The 26179-nt window shown below is 36.8% G+C and overlaps 1 protein-coding gene across 7 annotated transcripts in view; it reads left to right on the top strand.

Moving 5' to 3' along the window:
- Positions 1-26179, top strand: part of LOC101901211 (transcription intermediary factor 1-alpha) — a 63264-nt gene that overhangs the window by 32284 nt on the left and 4801 nt on the right. For 4 of the 7 annotated variants that reach the window (XM_020038429.2, XM_059118126.1, XM_005188153.4 and 1 more), the window contains exons 2-8: positions 23074-24169; positions 24229-24513; positions 24706-24795; positions 24945-25357; positions 25423-25549; positions 25606-25883; positions 25951-26125. In XM_020038429.2, the coding sequence (XP_019893988.1) occupies positions 23074-24169; positions 24229-24513; positions 24706-24795; positions 24945-25357; positions 25423-25549; positions 25606-25883; positions 25951-26125 (2464 nt within the window). The remainder of the gene's footprint in view (positions 1-23073; positions 24170-24228; positions 24514-24705; positions 24796-24944; positions 25358-25422; positions 25550-25605; positions 25884-25950; positions 26126-26179) is intronic. The other 3 variants (XM_020038430.2, XM_020038428.2, XM_011296139.3) reach the window with 1 other exon arrangement.

Here is a 26179-nt window from a genome sequence, read left to right as displayed (position 1 = left end):
CATGGTGAGCGCTAACGTCAGATGATATCCAACTTTCTTCCTAAAATGCAAGAGATTGACTTGCATGACATGTGGTTTCAATAAGACGTTGCCTCATGGCTCACAGCACTCGTAACAATGGACTTATTGAGAGGCTAGTTCGGTGAACATTTTATTTCACCGTGCCTGTGTCTATTAATAGAACAGTGTCTGGCTTGCTTGTTTGGGATACCATAGTATTTTGTTGTTGCAAAATCGTCAGGCAAAATCCCATTATTGTTGTTTTTATAAAAACAACGTTTGTTTATTAGTGGAGAACGATGGTAATGTTTACCAGGGGGGTAAGGCAGGGAATACCTAGGAAAGAGCCACCAATCCTCATCAGTTCCCTTGTTTCTTGTCTGGGATATTCTCCCCAGAAGTTATTTAAAAAATAACTTCTTGAGCTTACGATCTCGTCACTTGGGTAAAAAATGTTTTTTGTCATAGAAGTTATTTTTTAAATTTTTTTGCTTCACTTTAAATTCGAAAAGTTCGCATTTTATGAGAGGTACCAGAAGGAGTAGTCCGATATTGTTCATTTTTACAAAATATTGGGATGTGCCGAGTTAGAAAGTAATCGGATATTTATTTCGCGTTTTATGTGCTTAATGGTTATACAAAATTTTTATTCCTCCCCTAGAAGTGATCTGTTCAATCCGTTATTCATACGCACTGGTAGAAATATTGAAATGTGTGAAATTTGAAGATAATCGGACTCTAAGTTAAAATTTTGTAAATGTTATAATTATTCACTATTTCGACCCTTTGTGGAGGAGGTACCAGAAGGAGTGGTCCGATATATACCATCTTCACACCAGATCTTGCTTAAGTAGAAGTACTGCGATGCATGACATTTTAAAGGAATGCTCATTTCGCGTTGTATGAGCTTCATGGCTATTCAAAATGTTGACCCTTTGTAAGGGAGGTACCAAAATGAGTGGACCGATAGGATATCCTGTGCAATAAAATATATTTTTGGAAATTTCTACTCTTTGTGGGGGAGTTACCAGAAGGAGTGGACCGATATCACCCACCTTCGAACTCGATCTATGTTTGACAATAGTTTGACTATTTACCAAGTTTGGCCCAAATCGGATACTCCCTTCGAAAGTAATCGTGTACACCATCCAGACAGACGGACGGACATCGCTAGATCGACTCCAAATGTCCTGAAACGGATTTGGTCCAAAGAGACCTAGGGTGTAAAGATGTTATTTCAATGAGGCACGTTTTGGCAGTATTAAATGATATTTATATAAAAACAACAGAGGAACGAGGGGCCGGTGGATATTGTGAACAAAAAAAGAAAACAAACAACATTATCATACAGATTTTCGACAATGATCTTGAAAGGGTCTGATTTTCCGAGTTTGGAAAATACGCATACATACAAATAAAACATTGGCATGACTAAAACTGGAAAAGAGTAGGATCTACTAGATTTCGAGTGGATAATGCTCTTAAATGCTCGAAAACGAACAAGGCATCTCGCTCGTCCTTCTTCGAGAGGTATTGTGAAATAAAGAATGTTCGATTTATTTTTATTTTATTTTAACTCATGCTCGAGTTTGAGTGAATTTTACTCCTTTCTCGAATTCGAAAGAGCAATTCGGAGCCATAATTTATAGGATAGCCGAATCGGTCATACGCCAAGTTTCCATATGATGTATGGGGTGTTGTAAAAAATTTGGCTCTGCCTATCTCAAGGTCGTTTTTACACTTCGGTTCTCCATATCAATAGACAAAATTTTCAAATTTTGTAATGATCCTTTTTTTCCAGCACTTTTAAAGAAGTTCTCTCGGCAGAAGAAATTTTGTTATAGTGGTGTTTGATATATTTTAAAAATTTCGGTTTACTTTAAGGGTTAAGGTGGTGGTACAAAAGTTAGGTACAGTTGAACTTTTGTTGCCTTTTTAAATTCCCCATTTTGAGTCACTTCCGTTTGACTTGCAAATTTTCTTTTTTTTTACACATAACTCAAATGCCATTGTACAAATAAATTGAATACTTTAAAGGTCTTATTGTAATTCCCAATCCAAATGAATATTTACAATGGCAACTGAATTCTAAGCAGGAAATTTACAATTTTAATGGTATGTAGAATTATTCTCTCTACGAATTCCATTCATTGGATATTTTGAAAAGTTCTTCCAACGGAATCGAACAAATAATAAAGAATAACATTAAATATTTATAAGATTTTGTGTGTGTGTGTGTTATGTAAGAAATAAATGTGAACTAAATCGATAAGGAAGCTCGCGCCATTTACATGGATTTCTGTTTTAGTTCTTCGTTTCTAACCCCTTGAACTTTGAGACATGTTATCGGTTTTTTTCGAATTTGTCTGGATGTAAGATATTTATTTCTCCTTTTAAGAGTTCTTATTGTGTTTCTTTGCTGCCATGAAGAGAGTATTTGAGAGTTGTCATTATTCGTTCCTGAAATTTTAAGAATTGGATTTTAATCCCCATTTTCGTTCCATGTAGTACAAGAAACGATGTGTATATACACATGTATATCTCGCTAAGGGATTAACAAAAATATTGCATTTTACTGGGAGTATTGAATCATTTATTATATCACAATCCAGGGGATTTGCTTATCTCCCTACATTATCCCTACAAATGACAGTTGTTGCAACAAAAAAAAAAAAAGAAACAGCCAACAACAACGAAGAAATTGTGGTAAACAAGGAATTTGATGGAACAGATCGCACTAAAAGGTAATTTCCAGCATAAATTCAGAACTGAATGTAACAAAAAAAAACATGATGCTTGAATGACATTGAAAGTATGGGAAATTTCGTGTGTATGTAGGTATGTACACCACTCTCTGCAGATGAAATGCATGCCATGACGATGCAAATAAGAAGAAGATGCTCTCTCGCTCTCTGTGTATGTTTGCATCCAGACAAGTGCAGAATGACAGCAAGATAAATAACAGGCAACCATTACATTTACAAAAGACACACATACACACGGTTGCATACAACACACCGATAAATAAATATAAATATTTATCATTCTTCTTATTTAATGTGCAACTAACCGTGACAGCAGACAATTTATTCAAAATATGATAACGACTGCTTTCGAAAAAAAGGATACAAGTCCATTAGGTGGAATTTTAATTATTAACGACAAAAGATAAATTACAAAATAATTCAATATTTATAGTTTGTTGTGATAAAACTGTGACTTAGTCTCTTTTCACATGCAACATGGCATCGTTGCCATAAATGAACAGCTGCAATTTCGATATTTTACATAGAAAACATTCTGTCAGAAAATGTTGCCGTCATGTAATCACAGAAATTATTCAAGGATTAAAACACAAAACAGAAAGATAGGGAAAGAGAAAAATAAATAATAAAAAATTGAATTTTGTTTGTGATTACATTTTGTGAGCTGTTGAAAGATGTTTCTTTAATTGAAGTCCTTGTATTTCGTTAGCTTAATAGGAGGAGACAGATTTTAATGTATAAATATCTATTCTTGAAAATATATTTTAACCAATTTTCCCCTTTTTGCTATTTTCAGGTAAGTGGATCTACTGGTGAGGCTAAAACAGATTTCTGTATTTTAAAAATCGTAAGTAAGTCCTGTAATCAACGTTATCTTCTGAAAACCTTTGGATTTTATAGTCCATCGCGTAAAGGAGCGCTCGGAGAGTGAAATAATATTTTACACAATTTGACCCAAATACGAACCCCACTGAAATTGTTAATAATCGGCTCAGATTTAGATATAGCTCCCACACATAGGGTCGTCGGATTTGATAAGTATTAGGCCCCAAATGCGTAATAACAGATTAATTTTAAAATACAGGGCCATGTTAAGACCTGAAACATGTGCCTTAGTGTTGGTGAATATAGGTTCAGATTTGGATATTGTCATTTGATGAAAACCATATATCTCGTGCCCCGATCCACGTTGAAAAGGAGGGTATATTAACTTTGTCATTCCGCTTGTAAAATCCCTAAATATACGTCGTAGACCCAAAAAAGTATATATATTTATGATCAGCATAAAATTTCAAGTCGATTTAACGATGTCGGTCTGCCGACTGTCCGTCTGTCTGTTGAAATACTATACAACCAACATTATTTGACGTAGAGCTTCAAAATTTGGCAGAACAATTTGTATTGTGTCTAGGATGGTTGGTATTGAAAATGCGAAACATCGATCCACGTTTTGGTATAGTCGCCATATAACGGTACCTCCCGATATTCGGTATTTTGGTGATTTTTGCCACATTTCTGCACTGATTTGTCTAAAAATTTGTATTTGTAGGTCATAACGGATTATAGCTCCGGTGGTGAAATATTATATATATAGTACCGCGTTATGGTATAACCGCCATATAACGGTACCTCTCGATATTCGGTATTTTGGTGATTTTTTTGCCACATTTCTACACGGATTTGTCTAGGTCCAACTTCCCGATAGTCGGTATTTTGATGATTTTTGCCATATTTTCCCATGGATTTGTTTAAAAATTGGTATTTGTTGAACCTAATGGGTTCTAGCTCCGGTGGCGAAACAATGTATTAGGTCCCGATATTCGGTATTTTGATGATTTTTGGCTACATTTGTCCACGGATTTGTCTAAAAATTGGTATTTGTACTTCATAATGGGTTATAGCTCCGGTGACAGAACATTGAATATCTTGGTCCATGTTTTCCTATAGCGGAGATATTACGAGACCCATGATTTTCGGTATATTGATAATCCTACTCACATTTACCCACGAAATTGTTTCAAAATTGGTATTTAAGAAAATTTGGTAGATGACAATCCTTGAAGCATAAAATTGCCTAAATAGGTTCCAGTTTTGGTTTGGCCCCCATTCAACGATCTCATCCACTATAGGCTTTTTTGAAAAGTTCAACAGCATTATCCACCGAAAGCCCGTAATTATATTCGAGTAACGTCGAAAAATAGAGTATGATTTTTTTTGTCTTCACATCGGATTCGAGTAGAGAGTAAAATTATGTCGAATTGAAGAGAATCACACCTGGGAGGAATGAATGAAACAGACAAGGAATGGGTGTTTTTATTTCCAATTGTTAAAAATCGAAAATAAAGTAGAAAAATGTATTTGGTTTTATAGGGTGATTTTTTAAAAGCTATAGGAAGGTTTAAAAAATAAATAAATAAAATTTAGAAAAATACATTGACTGATAACACTGTTCATAAAATGTAATGTTTGAAGATTATTTCATGCAAATGTTGACTGTGCCCCAAATGGTTCATCCGCTTAGTTCATACTCTTTGCAACATTTCGCCCGATTACCTACCCCCGATTTTATTTCTTTGAAGAGCCTAACCATATTGTTTCAATCGATTTTTCTGAAATTTTACATTCATGTTTGGGATAGGGTATCGAATTGCTGGGCTAAAAATTTTCCGTCTTGAAGATGTTTTTGTTATAACTAACATCGAAAACAAAATTTTTGGAAAAAGTACCATGATATTTATATAAATTAGTTAAATTATAGAAAAAATCTCACTCTTTGCTATATCCCCAATATAAAGGTACCTCCACATTTGCTAAATTTTAGAGGTTAAAGTGACATTTTAAAACAAGGTTAGGATCCACAAATGCTGAAACAATTTTTTTTCGTAATCTACACACATTCTCAGTATTATGCAGTATAATTCAGAGAGAGTTGTTAAATGCAATTTAAAAAATAAAAAATATGGTCGGAATATTCAAATTGAAAATGTTAGGAGAATATTGGCATCGCTATTAAAATTTGTGGTATTTTGGTTTGGGACATCTGCGCAGTGTTGCCCTAATGATAATAGCTTAAAATCACCTATTGATTGTTGTTATCTTTGAGATACTGGTAATGCAGGGGGTAGGTAGTTGTCCACCAAATTTTTGCTGGGTAGTTTTTTTCGGACAATAAGGTATTATTTTTAGCTTACTTGTAGTGTACAGGGTATGTAGTATCCATTATTTTTGCCCAGCTGGTACTCTTCAGCTTACTAAATTTTTGCTGTGAGCCTATCCGTAAAAATTGACAAACTCAGCAATACTCTGGGGGTTTATATGTTTTAAACCCATTTCCACATAAATTAAGGATATCTTTGCAGTTTCCCTTGATTGTTTCCATTTAAATCGTAATTTAAATATAGTTATTTTTATTTTACAAAACATGAACAAATGCTATTATATAATTTCCTTAATTATGGAGTTTTGTACGATACGATTATTTATTCCAATTTATGTAATTTGGAATTGCCTGATCCGCCTGTACTTAATAATGATATCATCATCATCATCGTCGTCGTTGTCGTCATCGTCACAGCCAGTGAAAATTTCACTGGAAATGCGTCGTAGTACACATTTGTTGTATAATATTGCCAAATACCATTTAATTACATTCCCAATTGTAATGGAAATTGCCGCATTAATGGCTATAAAAAAATCGATACGAAATAAAAATAAACATCCATGTGAAATATGACGAGTGCTGTGCTCTGTGCTGGGCTGGGCTGGACGAATAGTAGATCGAACGTTTTTCCAAATTGCACGAATGTAAATACATATTGCAAATTACAATTGTCCTTGTTGTTGCCATTTATATATTTTTTTGTTCCAGTAATGACACTTAATGGGAATAATTGCAGAACTAGCACGGCATTTACTTTCTACTTGAGGACATTTTCAACAATTACTTGTTGTCGTTAAACGAATTTTTATTTTTGTATTTAAATGACTTTTTGTAAATATATATTTTCATTTTAAATGGTATAAGCATATCGGAATCCTTACACTATGCTAGTGGGGGAAGGGGTCATCAAGGTAACCATCCAGCTAAAATTTTCATTTAGAAATAATGGATTCTCCAACCTGTTTTTGGTAATCGTGACTACTTACAAATCAACCTACTAACCCATTATTTTTACAATGGTATGTAGTTATTCTTTCACTACTAAAAGTTGAAAAATAAGTTGAGTAAAAGGCAGTAAGTTCGGCCGGGCCGAACTTTGAATACCCTCCACCATTTGGAACAAATTTGGAAATTTTCCAAAAAACTTAAATCCGTTAAAAATTCTGTTAAAATCTTAAAAATACCGAATATAGCCGTTATATTGGAGTCGTGAGCTGAACATATCACAATATTCCATTCGGCAAATATTTAAAAACGAGCTCGGTGTAAAGCCATTGAAATACTAAAAAGTGGAAGAACTTACACCGCAACAGAAAGAAAATAGATTCAAAAGAGCTAAAGAGTTGCTTCGCTTGGCCGAAAGTGGTGAACTGCCGAATTTGGGTTTCTGCGATGAGAAAACATTCGTTGTCCAGCAGTTTGTAAACAAACAAAATGATCGTGTTTACTTGCCAAAGAAAAATGCTGAAAAAGTGCACCTTCGGTTGGCCACCAGAACTCAAGCGCCGGCCACGGTGATGATGTGGGCCGCAATAACAGCCGATGGTCGATCGACATTGCCGTCAGAATAATTGCCGAATATTATCGCGAAAATATTCTAGAGGGTGTATTAAAGCCCTGGGCACGCAAACATTTTGGCTGCAGGCCTTGGACATTCCAACAGGACTCAGACTCATAATGGTTACAAAATGAGGTTCTTCGCTTCATTTCCAGCGCACAATGGCCACAAAATTCTCCGGATACCAATCCCTTGGACTATTGTGTCTGGAGTATTTTGGAAAGCAAGGTTGGAATTAAAATATTCCAAAGTGTTGATCACCTCAAGCAAGCGCTTCACCGGGAATGGGCCAAAATACCGCAGAGCAGCATTCGGGCAGCGTGTGACGGTTTCATTGGCCGTTTGAAGGCCATAATTCGTACCAAAGGTGACCAATTCGAACAAATCTAAACTTATTCTAAAATTTGATGCTATTTCCGAAATTTTTGGCTTTCATTCAATAAAATTTAAAAAATGTAAAAATTATGGCGTTTTACTTTGTTGCAGATTTTTTATCTCACCCTGTATATAGACAATACTCCTCCAGGGGGTAAGTTACGGATTTTCAGACAATTTTATTGAAAATTTTGGCAACAATCTTCAAAATACCGATTATTGGGGGGTGCCGTTATATATGGGACTGTACGATATCGTAGGCCTAAGTAGATAATACTCTTCCAGGGGGTTATGTACTCAAAAGGAACTCCTTGTGTTAATTTAATGACATTTCCATTGAAAAATGTGCCTAAAATCTTAAAATACCTAATATCTGAGAGTATCGTTGTATGGGGGCTGTACGATATCGTAGACCTATATTGACAATTATTTTTCAGGTGGTAAAGCAGTCACGAAGAGTTCCTTGTGTAGATTTTCAGACAATTCCATTGAAAAATATGGCGAAAATAATCAAAATACCGAATACGGGGGTAAGGGTACCATTGTGTGGGGCTATAGGATATTGTGGACCGATATAGCCCATCTTCGAATCTGACCTGCCTGCAGACAAAATATTGAACTACGCAAAATTTTAGCTTTCTATCTTCATTTGTTTTGACTCTAGCGTGATTACAACAGACGGACGGACAGAGCTAAATCGCCTTAGACTTTTACGTTGATCAACAATGTATACATTTTGTTAAGTCTATAATTATTATTTCGATGAGTTATTAACGGAATGAACCTACATACTATATGTGGTGGAGGGTATAAAAAGTTTTATTTTACCCCACAATCCTCTCTTCTTTTTATCCTCTTCTGGCATTGAACCACATCCCTTCGGGTTTGTACCAAATTTATTCATTACTTGGAAATGGGAACAGTAAGTTCTCCTACTTTGCAATTTTTGAAGGAGTAACTCATTATTTTACCTTTTCTGCTAAACACAAAACTGGAAGCTATGAAGACTCATGAAATAAATAAAAATGACATGGGTATTATTTATTTAAAAATTATAATTAAATTAAAAACATATGTAATTAATTATATTTGAAAATCTAATACATTATTACCCATTAATTACTTGTTCTCAGTTAGTCACAACATTCCGCAAATGCTGCCGGTAATCCAGGCCCCTCTTAAGAATAATCAATCAATTAAAATATAATTAAAGTTCACCGTTACAAAATGAACACTTTTTTTGCCTCATGTCATTTTTTGTAATTAGCCATTTCTCTCCTTCTGTATGTGTGTGCATGTGCAAGTGTGTGAGTGGTCTCCTCAAATTCCATTAGCGAAGAAATCAATAAAGTAAATACATAGTTGGATACATCTGATGTTCGTTCTCATCAACCATTTAAAGTTTCAATCTAAAGAAGAGGGAGTGGCAACAACGATTACCGAGTCTCAAGGCAGAGAAGGAAAACAGAAAAAAAACGAATTCCACCACAAAACGTGACTATTTGTAATCCATAACAATCACGATTTCAAATTTCTAATTACGTGATATTCGTATCACGACAACGATGTTATTTATTTTTGTTGTTATTGCGATTTTTTTAATTTTTTGATTATTTAGCGATTTCTTCTCCACAGCTCCTTTTATTCTCGTTATTCCATGAAATTGTATTGCAAATAACCCTTGGAACTTTAAGACGCCATATTAAAACTATTTGAAAGCTTTATATTTCATTTTAAATGGAAATTTTTAAAACGTAATTTACAAAAAGATCTTTAATTGACGTAAAGTTAGAAGAACCAAAAGGCGTGTAGGAACACACAGACTTTACTAAATTACTGCTATATTTTGGCAGCCAACACTACTTAAAAAACAGAGTATTCACCCCTTATTTTGACCTGGACATTTGGTGTTTTGCTTTGAAATTTTTGAGTATCCATTGTTTTGAACCTATTGATAATGAAGAATATTATACCTTCAGCCACATGGCTACTGAGGGAATATATCATCTGTGAGCGGTTTAGACCAGTGTTGCCAAAAATATAGTAGCTAAAAAATCACTCTTTAGATTAACATATAACCATACCTACCGAGGCCTCCAAGAGGTGTTTATATGCAGAGATAAAAAACTGCAACAAAGTCAAACGACATAATTTTTACATTTTTTTTAATTTTATTGAATGAAACCAGAAAATTTCGACAATAACATCAAATCTAAAATAAGTTTAGATTTGTTCGAATTGGTCACCTTTGGCACGAATTATGGCCTTAAAAGGCCAATGTAATGCCCGAATGTTGCTCTGCGCTATTTTGGCCCATTCCCGGCGAAGCGCTTGCTTGAGGTGATCGACACTTTGGTATGTTTTAGTGCCAACCTTGCTTTTCAAAATACTCCAGACACAATAGTCCAACGGATAAGTATCCGGAGATTTTGGGGGCCATTGTGCACTGGAAATGGAGCGAGAAGCCTGATTTTGTAACCATTCTTGGGTGGCGCGTGCTGAGAGCAATAGGGACGAGTCCTGTTGGAATGTCCAAAGTCTGCGGCCAAAATTTTTGCGTGCTCAAGGCTTCAATACAACCTCCAAAATATTTTCTCGATAACATTCGGCAATTATTCTGATGCCACGGTCGATTAATAGGAGCGGAGAGTGACCATCGGCTGTTATGGCGGCCCATACCATCATCATGGCCAGCCCAGTCCATCTTGTGGCACAGGCCCACATGACACGCATGACACATGACATTTCGCTGTCCGGCCCAACCTACTCACCTAGCTCCAGTCTCGTTATAGACACAACCCATACCGGTTGCATTCTTTTCGAGACTGGACTTAGAGGCAGAACCAGATTTCAAGGAGTCAGAAAATGGAAACAGAACGAACACAGCTGTATGAGCTGCTGCAACAACAACAAACATGGCCGGCGCTTGAGTTCTGGTGGCCAACCGAAGGTGCACATTTTCAGCTAATCTCTTTGGCAAGTAAACACGATCATTTTCATTGTTTACAAATTGTTGGGCAACGAATGTTTTCTCATCGCAGAAAACCAAATTCGACAGTTCACCCTTTCGCCCAAGCGAAGCAACTCTTTAGTTCTTTTAAGTCTATTTCCTTTCTGTTGCGGTGTAAGTTCTTGCACTTTTTGGAATTTCAATGGCTCATTTTTCAATATTTGCCGAACGGAATATTGCGATATGTTCAGCTCATGAGCCACTGAGACGCGGGATTCGATCAAGTTGCTTTTTTACTTTTCGAACCATTTCTGCTGATGTTGCTGTTTTCTTCCGTCCACTTCCTTGTCGTCGGGCTACACTACCACTATCACGGTAACGAGCGATGGTAGCGAGACACAAAATATTTATTCACATTTAAATTCTGGAGTGCTCTAACGATGGCCACTTCTTGCTTTCCAGCCAAATATAAAGAAATCCCACTATCACGCTTGAATTCCATCACGAAAAATTTTTTTCTGGAAAATTCTCACCAAAATGCTTTTGTAAACTTGTTAAGAATATAATGAGCTGTCACTGGAATGATTTTAAGAGCTGTCGGACAAGTGACTTAGAAATGACAGCAGTCTGAAGTTGGTTGCAGTTTCTTCACATCACCCTGTAGAGGGATTCTGGGGGTTTTCTATGGATTGAAGACATCCTTGTTGTAGTCTACACACAAACAAAAAAACTTAGAAAAACCTTTGATATATCCAAATCATTTTTTAACTCTCGAACAATCCGTGTGCAAACTACCCCATACTTCACTCTAACTATCGTCATTACAACAAATATCCATCCTGTATTTCTAGTTTTTCTTCTTATCAAACCAAACATTTATGGCGGGTAATACTCTTTTTTATAATTATTTCTCATTTCCTGCCACGATAGCCTGTTCGCCGGGTTGCCTGCATGCCTGCCTGGCTGCCAAACTATTAAATTTATGATGGCAATAAATTTTATGACAAGCCCCGATGTGCTGGAGGTTTGTTTCTCAAGCAAAATGAAAACAGATAATCGAAACGATAATATTTATAACAAAAAAAAACAGTCATGAAGCAGTACATAACAACCGAATGACTTTTGACCTTAGTTATCTCTTGTTTTCCCAGAAAAACAAAATCTACGAAAAATCATTTTTGAAAAAATACAGATTTTTTAATTGTGATATTCATATATATATATTGTTTTTTTTCCTATTATTCCCAAAAAGTACCCCTAACTCGAACCACTTGAAATTTGCTGTGCTGTGCTCTGCAATCTACTCGACGAGTACAAGTTCATTTTAAGTGCCATACAGCAACAAAATCAATTTAAATTTTCAATTTGTTTGAATTTAAGTGGTGCTGCACGTTCGGTCGGTCGGTCGTTTGGTCGGCTGGTCTGTCGGCCTTTTGGTCAGCTCGATTTGACTCTGGGCCTTTGCAGAGAAATAAAACAAAATATTCATTTTTTTTCTAAAAATTTATTATTATTGTACAGTTGTGCTTTGTTGCAGAATCATCCATCTACACATGGTAGTTCACAACTACTACATGCAAAGTCAAAAGTTGTATGTGTACGCCATTTTATGTAGGTATGTAGTAGTGGTGGTGTGTGACAGCTTAAGATTGATTAGTATTATCTGAGTTAAGTTTGTATGGCTCACATAAATCTTATTGATTGATTATCTTTCATTTCCCCCCACTCCCCACTCCTTCCTAAATCCACATTGCAGAGAGCATTGTTGTTGGTTGTACTACAATGCGCGTAGTTGTTGTTTTTGTTGTATGCGAAATGATCATTCGCCAAAACGAAAAGTGTACAGACCCTTTCGCCGCATTCGTAGCTTTGCTGATATAAATCACCAACAGCAAAAACCTGATAATGTCCTTGGAAAGTACTGAAGCTACAAAATGTATTATTTGTTCTTTATGGAAAATATAGAACACCATCGTGGGCTTGTTTAGGGATATTCTATGAGAGGTCATTTTACACTGAAAAACTCTCCAACATATCTTCAAATAAGGGTATAGAGGATGTATTACGTAAATTTTGGCCCCAGCAACTACATACCAAAAAACATCCTAACCACTGATTTTAACATGGACAGCAAAACCAAGTGATCGGGAAATTTAGGTAGAAAAACAAAACAAAAACAAAAAAAACAAAAAAATTAACAACATTATCATTTCCTTTTTTGGTACAGATATGCGACAGTGCTCTTCAACGAATTTGTTTTGTTGAGAAAATACACATGCTTACAAATACAACAACGTCATGACAAAAACTAAAAGAGCACTCGTCAAAAGTAAAATCCGCTCATTTTCGAGCGAAATTTACTCCCATTCCAAACCGAGCCAAGGGCGCTCGCTCTTATCGAAAAATTGAGTTTTAACTCTCTGGAGTGCCTCCGCTTGAATTCCAGCGAATATTTCGAAGATTAAGATATACAGACGGATCCAAGATAAAGGATACCGCAAAAGCTCTAATCGATTGTAAAAAACTTTACATGGCCTGATCTTACAAGTTGGACAGCATTGGTAGGATTTTCCAGGTACTTCTTTTAACTATCAATGTAGATAGGATGCCTCTGAAAGCCATCCTATCTTTCAAAATCAACTCGAATGTGTCCTGACATGTAGACTTGTCCTGGAAAACCAACATACATCTTTCCGTATCATTGTCATATTAAGCGGAGAATTTACAAAATGTCGTTATTTAAAACTTTCGGTTTTTAACGAGAGAGATCTTTGCCAATACAAAATGAACAAATAAAAAAGCAGTGAGTTCGGCCGGGCCGAACTTTGAATACCCTCCACCATTGGAAACGATTTTGGAAATTTTCAAAAAATGAAATCCGTTAAAAATTATTTAGAATATCTTAAAAATACGGAATATAGTTATATTGGGGTCTATACGAAGGCGTGGACCTGCATAGGCAACTTTTGAAAAAAATCCGGTGAATAATGTAGCTAAAATCATGAAACTACCAAATATAGGGAGATACCGTTATATCGGGGCTATGCGAAGACCTAGACCTGCATAGACAATTTTCTGTCGCAAGCTGTAGTACCTATTATGAACTTCAAATACGAAATTTCAAATAATTTCGGTGAATATTGTACCCAAAATCGTCAAAATACCGAATATAGGGAGTTACAGTTATATGGAGCATATAGATAGACTGCAGTTCCCATTACGAACTCTAAATACGAAATTTGAAAAAACTGTCCCTAAGATTGTAAAAATACCGAATATTGGGAGATACCATTATGTGGAGGCTATACGATATCGTGGACCTCTACAGGATGAGATGAAAAAACTGAAATCAACTTCAGACTGCTGTAATTTCTAAGCCACTCGTCCTACAGCTGTTAAAATTATTCCAGTGACAGCTCATTATATTGTTTACAAGCGTACAAAAGCATTTTGGTGAGAATTTTCCAGGAAAAAAATCGTGATGGAATTCAAGCGTGATAGTATGGTTTCTTAGTATTTGGCTGCTTCGCTTGGCTGAAAGTGATAAACTATTTATCGGTTTTTTAATCGACCGTCAGAATAAATGCCCAATATTATCGCGAAAATATTCTGGAGAGTGTGTTAAAGCCTTAAGCACACAAATATTTTGGCCGTAGACCTTGGACATTCTAACAGGACTCAGCACCAACGTACTCAGCACACGCCAGTCAAGAATAGTAACAAAATTAGGTTTCTGGCTCCATTTCCAGCGCACAATGGCCATCAAAATCTCCGGATACAAATCCGTGGGACTTTTGTGTCTGGAGTATTTTGGAAAGCAAGGTTGGCACTTAAAAAATACAAAAGTGTCGATCACCTCAATCAATCGCTTCGCCGGAAATGGGCCAAAATACCACAGAGCAACATTCGGGCAGCGGTTTCATTGGCCGTTTGAAGGCCATAATTCGTGCCAAAGGTGATCAATTCGAGCAAATCTAAACTTATTCTAAAATTTGATGCTATTTCCGACATTTTTTGCTTTCATTCAATAAAATTGAACAAAAAAAAATTAAAAATTATGGCGTTAGATTTTGTTGCAGTTTATTATCTCTTTGTCATGTCTAAAATTATTATTACGATGAGTTACAAACGGAATAACGAACTTATTACACCATCCTCTACTATGTACGGTGGAGGGTATAAAACATAACCAAATACTATTTCTTCTTACACTCATTTATTTCAGTTTGCGTGCATGGAAAATATACGTTACAGACAACATTCACCTTTTAAGGTTAAAATCTAGGTCAACATCTATCGAATGTAAAAAAATTAAAGTATTTTTTGTTTTCTGTCTTAAAAAAAATCAACCTAAGTAGGCATATTTTTTTCCAGTGTTTAGTTGCTGAGCAATATAACAACGTAAAATCTGCAACGTTTCCAAATTTTAAAAATGAAATATTTTACAAAATTTAATATTTTTAGCATTTTTAAAATTAATAGAAAGAATAAAGAGATTTAAATATAAGTTTTGAACTTGTTCAATGCTTTGAAATCATGTGATTTTGAAAAAAAAAATTGGTGTTCAGAATGAGTATAAGAAGATGCATTGCATAATATTTCATTAATGATGTCTTTCGAATTCCTTGACTTCTAAGCTCAAAAAAGTTCCACAAATATTTTCAATATTTTTTTACGTTATTCAGGCAAGCCACATTTTTCCAAAACTTTAAAAACGTATCGAATGACAATTGAAATTTATGATCTGTTCTTAGATTTGATTTCACTCATAAATCATAAAAATTAAGTGTTCAAACCCTCGGCCCCCTCAAAAACTGCAACCATCCAAAAAAAAATATATTCCATCCACACAAACGTATAAAATTTCAAATAAGGAAATTTATTTTTGGACTTTACCAACGTCCACGTTCAACAACAACAGCAACAACGCCAAAATGTTGCACCACAGCTGTGACTGGCTGAGAACAGCAAAAACAACATCAGTGCGAGAATTTCGAACATTAAAACGTAGCATAGAAGTGAAATGTGTCAGCGAAACGACACTGATGGATATGAGTGATAGATGGACGGATGGATGCATAGATGTTACAACATATTCTTCTGTGTTCGAGCAGCAGCAGCAGCACCATCACCAGCTGATAACTGGCAATGACAAGATGCCATTAAAAAAATGCGAAGCTCTTTCAAATTGTTGAATATTTAATGGAAATGCCTCAATCCAAGTCAATTTTTTAACTTTAAAACCAAAATTATTAATTTTATTATATTATAGTATACTTAATATTTACATTGGATGCTTTGGGGTTAAATTCCTGTTCTGTGAAAAAGTTTATAATTTTTATGAAGGAAAAGAATGTAAAATAAAAAATTTGATAAAGAACATATTTTTAATTTTACTTTTCCTAGTTTGACATCATGGCACAATTATTTCCAAGTTGTCTCGTTTTAATATGAGAATATCCAGCTCTGCATTTTTCTACATTTAATTTACCTTATCAAATTTAATTACAAAGAAAAAAGTTCGCATCTCTACTTTGTGTATATACAATGGATTTTTAAATATATAATGATATATTCAATGGTATAATTTTGAAAATGAAATCAAATATATGGTTGCACAGGCTTACCTTGTTTATTGTACCATGTATAACATTTGCCACCTTGGGAACGGCGTCCATCTCGCCTAATCTACAATTTTTATTTTTTTGTGAAGAATTTGCTCATCCTTCTTCGTGGTCATATACTTACTTTTATGACTTTATTAAAGCGCCTTGAAATGACTAAGCCAGATTTCGACATTTTTTCTTTTTATGGTCATTGTTGCATTCGTGATGAATGTCATAAAAACTTTTAGGGCCTTTACTTAAGAAGGCCATAATGCCAACAACACGCCTTTGGTTTGACAATATGAAATGTTTTCAAGCATGGGGGCCATTAATAAACTACTCGAACGAAATTTTAAGCTTTCCGATTAAAATTTGACAATTTTGGTACCCAGCTACAAGGCGAGATGAAAAAACTGCAACCAAATTTAGACTGTTGTCATTTCTAAGCCACTTGTCCGAAAGCTGTTAAAATTATTCCAGTGACTGCTCATTATATTGTTTACAAGCGTACAAAAGCATTTTGTTGAGAATTTTCCAGAAAAAAAAAACTATTCGTGATGGAATTCAAGCGTGATGGTGCGATTTCTTTACGTTTGGCTGGAAAACCACAAGTGGCTATCGTTAGAGCAGCATTTAAAAAAAAAAATCTTTTGTGTCTCCTACCATCGCTCATTACCGTGATACTGGTAGCGTAGCCCGACGTTAAGAAAGTGGACGGAAGAAAACAGCAACATCAGCAGTAAAGAAGCGACTTGATCGAAACCCGCAACGCAGTGGCCGGAAAATGACTCGTGAGCTGAACATATCGCAATATTCCATTCGGCAAAAATTGAAAAATGAGCTCGGTTTAAAGCCATTGAAATTCCAAAAAGTACAAAAACTTACACCGCAACAGAAAGAAAATTGACTCAAAAGAGCTAAAGAGTTGCTTCTCTTGGCCGAAAGTGGTGAACTGCCGAATTTGGTTTTCTCCGTCTCCGATGAGAAAAAATTCGTTGTCCAGTAGTTTGTAAACAAACAAAATGATCGTGTTTACTTGACAAGAGGTCAGCTGAAAATGTGCACCTTCGGTTGGCCACCAGAACTCAAGCTCCGGCCATGGTGAGGGTGTGGGCCGCCACAACAGCCGATGGTCGCTCTCCGCCCGTATAAATCGACTGTGGCATCAGAATAAATGCCGAATATTATCGCGAAAATATTCTGGAGGGTGTATTAAAGCCTTGTGCCCGCAAACATTTTGGCCGCAGACCTTGGACATTCCAACAGGACTCAGCACGCGCCACCCAAGAATGATTACAAAATGAGATTCCTCGCTTAATTTCCAGCGCACAATGGCCATCAAAATCTCCGGATACCAATCCCTTGGACTATTGTGTCTGGAGTATTTTTGGAAAGCAAGGTTGACCCCAAAAAATACCAAAGTGTCGATCACCTCAAGCAAACGCTTCGCCGGGAATGGGCCAAAATACCGCAAAGCAACGTTCGGACAGCGTGTGACGGTTTCATTGGTCGCTTGAAGGCCATAATTCGTGCCAAAGTTGACCAATTCGAACAAATCTAAACTTATTCAAAATGTAATGCTATTTCCGACATTTTTTGCTACTTCCGACATTTTTTGCTTTCATTCAATAAAATTTAAAAAAATGTAAAAATTCTGGCTTTTGACTTTGTTGAAGTTTTTTTTTATTTCATGCTGTACATAAAAATACAACAACGGTATGGCAAAAACTGAAATAGTGCTCGACAAGAGTAGAATCTGCTCGATTTTGAACAAATTTTGCTTAAACTCAAAAACGAGGAAAATATGCTCACTAATATTGGAGCAACATTGAAAAATTGATTTTGCTCAATTTTTTTTTGCTTCCTTTCGAATTCGAGTGAGTTATTCTTAGATCTGGTTTTGATAGGCCTTGGAAAATGTTTTTTTTTTTTATAAAACTTGCTAAATATGCTGTCCTGAAACAAATAGTGTACTGCTGTTAGAAATCTCAAGGCCTCTGCGACGTCAGAACGACTTCACTGAGTCAACCTTGCCGGCTTCGGTGTCTCCAGAGGCGATATTTCCTTTTTTGTCTCTACTGAAGTCTACTGAGTGTGTGGATATCTATTTTCCGATCTAACCCCAAAGTACTCTTCGGATAAATATAATACGTCTATCAACGCCTACAAACCGAAGTATGAGTACCAATAGTTCAAACATATTTGGGAATGGTGAGATCTTGATAAGGACAGTAGCCTCTCTAAAGCTCTTGCCTATGGGACAGGCTCCCGGCTGATAGATACTAAAACAACTCCCCATGTAAGCCACGCTTAATTTGAATATAACCTTGCACCACATTGCAATGCTTTATCTTGCGGTCATAGGGACTCCTGACACCTGCAGTATTAGGCACTTCACCTCCTTTACATTGCGATGGGTATTAGTTTATAGAACAACTGAGGAGCTCGAAGTACATTGGTTTGTTTTAGCTATTCTCTTTGGACCCAATTGACTCAGCTGAAGCCCCGCATTCATTGCAGCTACTGGATTCTTCTGTTCGACTCGACTTCGATGGGGAGGGGTTGAACTCCCGATCTTCTGATTAATAGTGGGATACACCATGTACTTAGTTTCAGGGCATTGACCTGATCATAATAGACCGGATCTAGATTTTTGTTTCCAAATTTAAATACATTTTTAAATAATTTTCAAAATTTGAAACAGCAAATTCCTTGCAATTTTGAAATGTTTTTCATGCCACACAAATGAATGGCTTTACAATTCGTTCATAATTCAGCGATTCGAAGTACAACGAAATAAACGATGGAAAATAATTAAAACTAATTAAATTAGGAAACATGAGTTAACTATCCGAAACATTCGTAGCATTTAACACATCACTTATTTCGAAATATGTGAGCAGCATGTAATGGAGAGGTGGAAAGAGGGGAGGAGGGGAGTGGGCGACAGAATGGTGGGACGGCGCACAGGCCCTTGCTTTTTGACAACGTGAGCGCGTCAAGTGAATAAATGTGAGGATTGATGTATTGGTACGTTGGGGCTAGCTCGCTTCCAAATGGAAAGAGAAAGTTTTTTATTTTCATCATCGTCATAATATTCATCAAGTAAGTGTCTGCCTGACTGCCTGCCAGTCTTCTGTACGGAACCAGACACTAATGCCATTAGGCGTACGGGCGTACCATACAACCATGCCAGTGCTGCTGGCTGGTCGACCAGCCGTGTATTTCTGACTGGGCGTTTGGTGATTCATAAATCATTTGACACCATCCATTTTGAAAAGTAATGCACGCACATGCCACACACACATACACATACATACATATATTATATTTTGCAGCTTTACAATATATTTTACAAAAATCGAAATATAAAAACACAACCCATACCAATGTCATTTGTTGTTATGAGCTGCTGTAGTCAGATCTTAGAAGATGAAGAAGGATGCCATAGAATGCGTTCCAAACGAACTATATATCCACCGCAAAGAAAAGGAAACCAAAAAAGAAACGTTCAAGACTTCAAAAAATCGCATTACATACACTCGTGCGATACAACATTAGCCAGTAGTCTCGGTTAAGGTTTTAGTGTCCGCTTTCCTATGGCTGCATACAAGTTGGAGTCTCAGTCGCTCGCTCGCTCGCTTGGTTGCTTGCTGGTAGTAGTTTTGCCCCGAAACGTTTGCCACTGACCATGTCTCAGCATGCAAGTCATTCATCATGCTCGATGGACAGTTAAATGAAGACAAAGGGTGGTGGTGCGGGAGGGAGTTGGCGGGAGCATGATGGATGCAGCAGTGGCCGCAAGGAAGAACAAGAGGGGTATAGGAAATGAAAATGTCCATACATCATTGTTAGCAGCGAGAAAGGGAACAAACTCTCTCCTCCTTCGGTCGGTCGGTCGTATGGCTTTGGGGCAACTACCTTTCGGGTTATAAATTTTAATTTATCAAATACCTATCCAAAAGATATCCAGGAAATATGATTTACAATTTGGAAAGGATTTTTGTTTTAGTATGCGAGGACGTTTATAGCACCATGTATACCCAATAGGGATAAAAGGGTAAGGAAATAACTGACTGACCGAGAATCTTGGACTCTTGGTATCTTGAAATTTTGCACCACTATCAGTCTTGGTACTTAGACATGTGATAAGGCTGTGTTTTTTGAAAATTCGTACTAAAAGTATACAAAAAGTATTAAAGATTGAATGAAAATATTAGACAAACGGAATGAGCTAGAATTCTGAAATATGAAATGAGAATCACAGATTGGGTGCAAGATAGATAGATATATCAAAGGTTTTTTAGAAATTGGAACTTTAAGGTTACGAATGCTTCAAAAACCGAAACAGAACTAAAATTCTAAAATGGTACCATTTGGTATTATGTGAACGCATAGAGCTAAAAATTTGAAGTTTGTATGGGAATCAAGGTTGGAAAATGAGTTTGATATATGGAGGTGGTTTTGGAAATGTGTCTAAGTTGTACTAAATGGTACAAAATTTGGAACAGTTTGGTTTTCGGATGAAGCTGTAACTTTTGTACTGGGATCCCTGTTGGCGGTAGAAGTGTGGTTCTGGAAGTGCACAAAAAGTACTACATTTGGTACAATTTGTATTAGATAGTGAAGCCTGTTCATGTGAAGCCTGGACATATGGAGATAGTTTCAGAAATGTGTACTTTAATTGTACGAAGAGTACTAAATAGCACGAAAATTACTAAATAGTACGAAAAGTACTAAATAGTACGAAACGTACTAAATGGTACGAAATTTGGCATTGAGTGAAGGAATAAAGCTGAAATACTGAAATTTAATATTGACGTCTCTGTTGGCATCTGGAATTGATGAGATATGGAGGTGATTTTGGAAATGTGTACTATAATTGTACGAAAAGAACTAAATTTTATATTGGGTGAAGGGCTGGAATAAGAAATTTGATATAGATCTGTTGTAGGGCTGAAATACTGAAATTTGATATAGATATCACTGCTAATGTCGTTGGTTAAGATATTGAGGCGATTTTGGAAATGTGTACTATAATTGTTCGAAAAATACTAAGTGACACAAATTTTAGTATTGGGTGAAAGGGTAGATCTGGAATCCCGAATTTAGATATCGAGGTCTGTGTTGGTATCGAATGTTGGTTTTGGCAATGCATACTATAATTGTTCGAAAAGTACTAAATGGTACTAATTTTTTAATTGTTTAAGATATGCGAACCAAATGCTACTAAATTTTGGTTTTGGGTGAAGGAATAGAGCTGAAATACTGAAATTTGACGTTTCTTTTGACATCTGGAATCGATATATGGAGGTGATTTTGGAAATGTGTACAATAATTGTACGAAAAGTACTCAATTTGTATTGGGTGAAGTGATAGGGCTTAAATAATGAATACTGTTGGTGTCGTTGATGAAGGAATAGAGCTGAAATTTGATATTGACATCTCTGTTGGCATCTGGAGTCGAGATATGGAGGTGATTTTGGAAATGTGTACAATAATTGTACGAAAAGTACTCAATTTGTATTGGGTGAAGTGATAGGGCTTAAATAATGAATACTGTTGGTGTCGTTGGTTAAGATATTGAGGTGGTTTTTTGGATGTGGCCCCAAATTGGGTGGGGGGATAGATCTCGAGTACCGAAATTTGTTATTGAGGTCTCTGTTGGTATCTGGTGGCGGTTCTGCAAATGCGTTCTATAATTGTTCGAACAGTACTAAAGGGTACTAATTTTTTAATTGTTTTAGATATTCGAACTAAATGCTACTAAATTTGGTATTAAGTGAGGAGATAGAACTAAAATTCTGAAATTTGATATTGTTTTCAAGGGTTCACATATGGAGACGCTGAAATAGTTTTGGTCAGAAAAATTGGATGTGAGCCGCACATTGTTCAATGGTTTTACTAATATCCTCCTCTGCAAGATTCAAAATGAAATATTTCGAAGACTTTTTGTCTAAAAGGTAAAATTTTTCCTATTTTTCCTTTCCGAGAAAGAGACAACTTTAAAAATAAATAAAGCCTTGAAGGTCTGAAAATTTTAAAAAATTGTGTATTTTGAGTAATAAAAAGGCCTAACACAAATTGTTGGATGTATATTACATTACATTACATTACATTACATTACATATTGTATTGTATCTTAGCTTTATATGGCCTTTCTTGTCCCCCTTTCCGTATTTGTATACCACCCAATGAAAACTTTTTTAATATCGAACGACAAGCTTTCGACTTTAAACTGATTGAAAAAAGTAACAACAATTTTCAGTCCATCAAAAGCCACAATAGAAGGGGAAAATATACCACATCCTCCGCCATATTTTTGATTGAACACATGCTTAAAGATAGCGACACACTCATAAATATTATCTCATAGTCCTTTAGATAAGATAAGAAAACAATTCTGAGAAAACAACCTAATCAAATAAAATGAAGTGGTTTCTTATCACACATCAATAAATCAATTTCGCAGCTGGTCCCCCCCAAGACCAAGATAAGATTAGATGTCAAATAATTACTTTCTAGAAAAATACTGACTATAAAACGCTATTAAACAACCGAACATGAAGAATGGATTATATTTAATTATCTCGAATTCTTCAGACCGGTTACAACCCATTTCAACTACTTTTATTAACTATTCCTCTTTTTCCTTGCAGTCGGAATCCACCTCAAATTCAATATCATCGAATAATTCCAAACCGATTGCAACCAAATGTGTATTCTGTTCACAAACCCTGGGCATCAATGACCGACCCAAATTGCTCGAATGTTTACATGTCACCTGTGCCCAATGTATGAGCACAAAATTTTCCGAGCTGGATCGGACAATGCCACCATTAATACACTGTCCCATGTGTAATATGGCCTCACAGAATGAATTCATCATCGATAATCAGTTTCTGATCGAACACTGTACGGCTGGCGAAATGTTGAGCGATGCCAATGACTCGTCCGGTGGCAGCAAAGCATCGGCCAATATTCCCTGTAGCAGTTGTTCGGACAACAACATTGCCACATCGTGGTGTGTGGACTGCTCCGAATATATTTGTGATAGTTGTGTGCAAGCCCATCAGCGACTAAAGATCACCAAGGATCACACGATCAAACCCAAAGAGGAGGCTAACAGCGAACAATCGCCCAGTTCGGCCGTCGATAAACTACACATGTGCAACTTGCATCCGCAAGAGAAACTATCGCTGTACTGTGAAACCTGTGAGAAACTAACCTGCCGCGATTGTCAGCTATCCGATCATCGTGATCACAAGTACAAGTTTGCCCACGAGATAGCCACAGAGACTAGACAGTCCATAAATTCAATGGTTGCCGAAATCAACTATAAACGTTTCCTGCTCTCCTCGGCCATGCAAGTCATCGCCGAACGGCAAAAAGTCATATCGGACAAGAAGAAGGAGCTAATCAAAGAAATAACCGCCATGGTGGTGACCATAACCAACACGGTGAACATGCGGGGCAAGCAGTTGGTGATGCGTCTCAACGAGGTGTGTGACGGCAAGCTGAAGCTGCTTATCGACAAACGTGACTCGTTGATCTCGCTATCCGACAACACCGACTATTGCATTGAGTTCATCAACAATGTCTTGGACAAGGGCAGCGATTATGCCATATTGTCGAGCAAGAAATCGTTAGTGCGTCATTTGCAAAAGCTCAAGTGTCAGCGTGCCGATATACCCAATCCAGATATACCACTGCGTATCGATTTGCAAATGTGTCAAATACAACAACTACAAAAAGGTAAATACTCTTTAAATTCATGTCGATTATTCACTGAAATGTTATCCCAATCTTTGCAGAAATTTCCCGGCTTGGCAGCATACTGGTTGATGGCAAACCGTATCCACCACAGCCCTCACCGCCCCCACAACAAGTGCGACAACAGCCCAGCCCCAATATGGCACCACCCCTAAGGCCAGGTATGCCACCGGGTATGCCCTCGGGCCTATCACCGGGTGGCCCACCTCCGGGAGCATTTGGCGGTCCCCAAAATGGCCCTGGCCTGTATAGCAGTAGTTCACAGCAACAGCACGTTCATAATATGCAAATGAGCCGTAACTTTGCTGGAGAGGGGCCAGGTAAGGGTAGGCAAAAATCGTTCACAAAGACACGTTTTAGTATTTTTCCATTAAAAAAACGAAATAAATTGCTTTTTGCAACGGAGATAAAATAGTTCTTGGTTATATAATAATATTTGCATTATTTCTGTTTTCTTTATTTATTTGCATTTTAATTGGCAACAACAACTACAATAATAACAATAACGACAACAACAGTGCGTTATAGTGGAATGCCACCAACATTGGCAATGCAAAGACAAGGAGGACAACCCCATGTTAGTTCATCAACACATCCTCAAAATATGGGTAAGTTTGTGTACTGAAACAACAACAGCAACAAAAAAATAAATTATTCAAAATGAAGAAATGTTATATATTCTGCAGTTTTTTTGTGGATTTATCAATTTATATTATAATTATTATTAACATGATTTACCTTTTCTCCTCCATTGTAGACATCAGCCTTCGTGGCTTGCTAAATAATCAAGCTGCGCAAAGTCCCAACCAACCGCCTCACATGCAACCCTTCAATGGACCACCAAGTTATCCTGGTGGACCACAGGGAGCACCGTCACCGCATCAGCAAATGGGTCCACAAATGCGTCAGCATTTTATGGCAGGTCCACCGGGTCAACATCAGCAGAATTTTCCCCCCACGCCGCCTGGTGGACCAAGTAATCCGAATTTCATGAATAACAGTGCGGCTGCAGCAGCTGCCGCTCGATTTCAAACCTATCAACGTATGTCAAGTCATGCCCAGCAACAAGCGGCAGTGGCAGCCATGGCCTCCAGCGGACCAGTTGGCGGTCAAATACCCTCACCCGGACCCATGCAAAGGCCACAAATGCACCACTCACCCATGCAAAATGTAATATAAATATTTGGCGCATGAAGAGGACTAAATTTAATATTTTGTGTATTTTATTTTTGTAGAACATGGGGTTTCACGGCAACCAACCCAACTACAATCCCGGCCATCCCCAAACATCGCCCCAACTAAGTGGCAATAGTGGCGGTAGTTTACACATGGCCAAATGGCATATACCTCAATCCGCTCAAGGTAAGGAGATCATGTTCAATTTGTAAAAGCCATTTAATAAAATTGCCTTTCTTTAGCTTGTCCCCAACAAGGTCCTAATTTAATGGGGTTTGCCAACGGTCGCCAAAATGAAAATTTTAAAATATCTCTCAAATCACCAAATACTCTCAAGAATACAACGCCTCCCACATCGGCTAGTGGACCGGGCCATGGAATGCCGGGCGGCAGTAGTGGTTCAAGTTCGGGTGGCAATTCTCTCATAAATGCTGCATCATTGGGTTTAAGTCCAGCCGTTTCAATCCTGCCAAATGTAACATCCACAAATCCCAAGACACCAAGTCCAAGTACACATGAGGTGAGAAAAAACGAAAACTTTTGTCTTTTTTAAAAATTATTCATGATCATTGCTTTGTGTGTTGTAGAATCCTAAGGATTTCACCGAACCCATTGATAAAGTTCGTGATGATTCCATAAATGATTTGATGGCAACCATTGCTAAATTGGATTCAAATGGCGTGCAGGTACTACCAGAAGGACGTACAAAAACTACATCGCCTCAAGTCCACAGTTCAACCGATTTATCCAATACACAAGAAGGTATGTTTTCAGCGTATCCAACTTTTAATGCACTTTTACTTCCCGTTGGTTTAG

The sequence above is a fragment of the Musca domestica genome, unplaced genomic scaffold, assembly GCF_030504385.1.
Source record: "Musca domestica strain aabys unplaced genomic scaffold, Musca_domestica.polishedcontigs.V.1.1 12, whole genome shotgun sequence".
NCBI classification, from domain to species: Eukaryota; Metazoa; Arthropoda; class Insecta; order Diptera; family Muscidae; genus Musca; species Musca domestica.
This window is presented reverse-complemented; position numbering and strand designations above follow the sequence as displayed.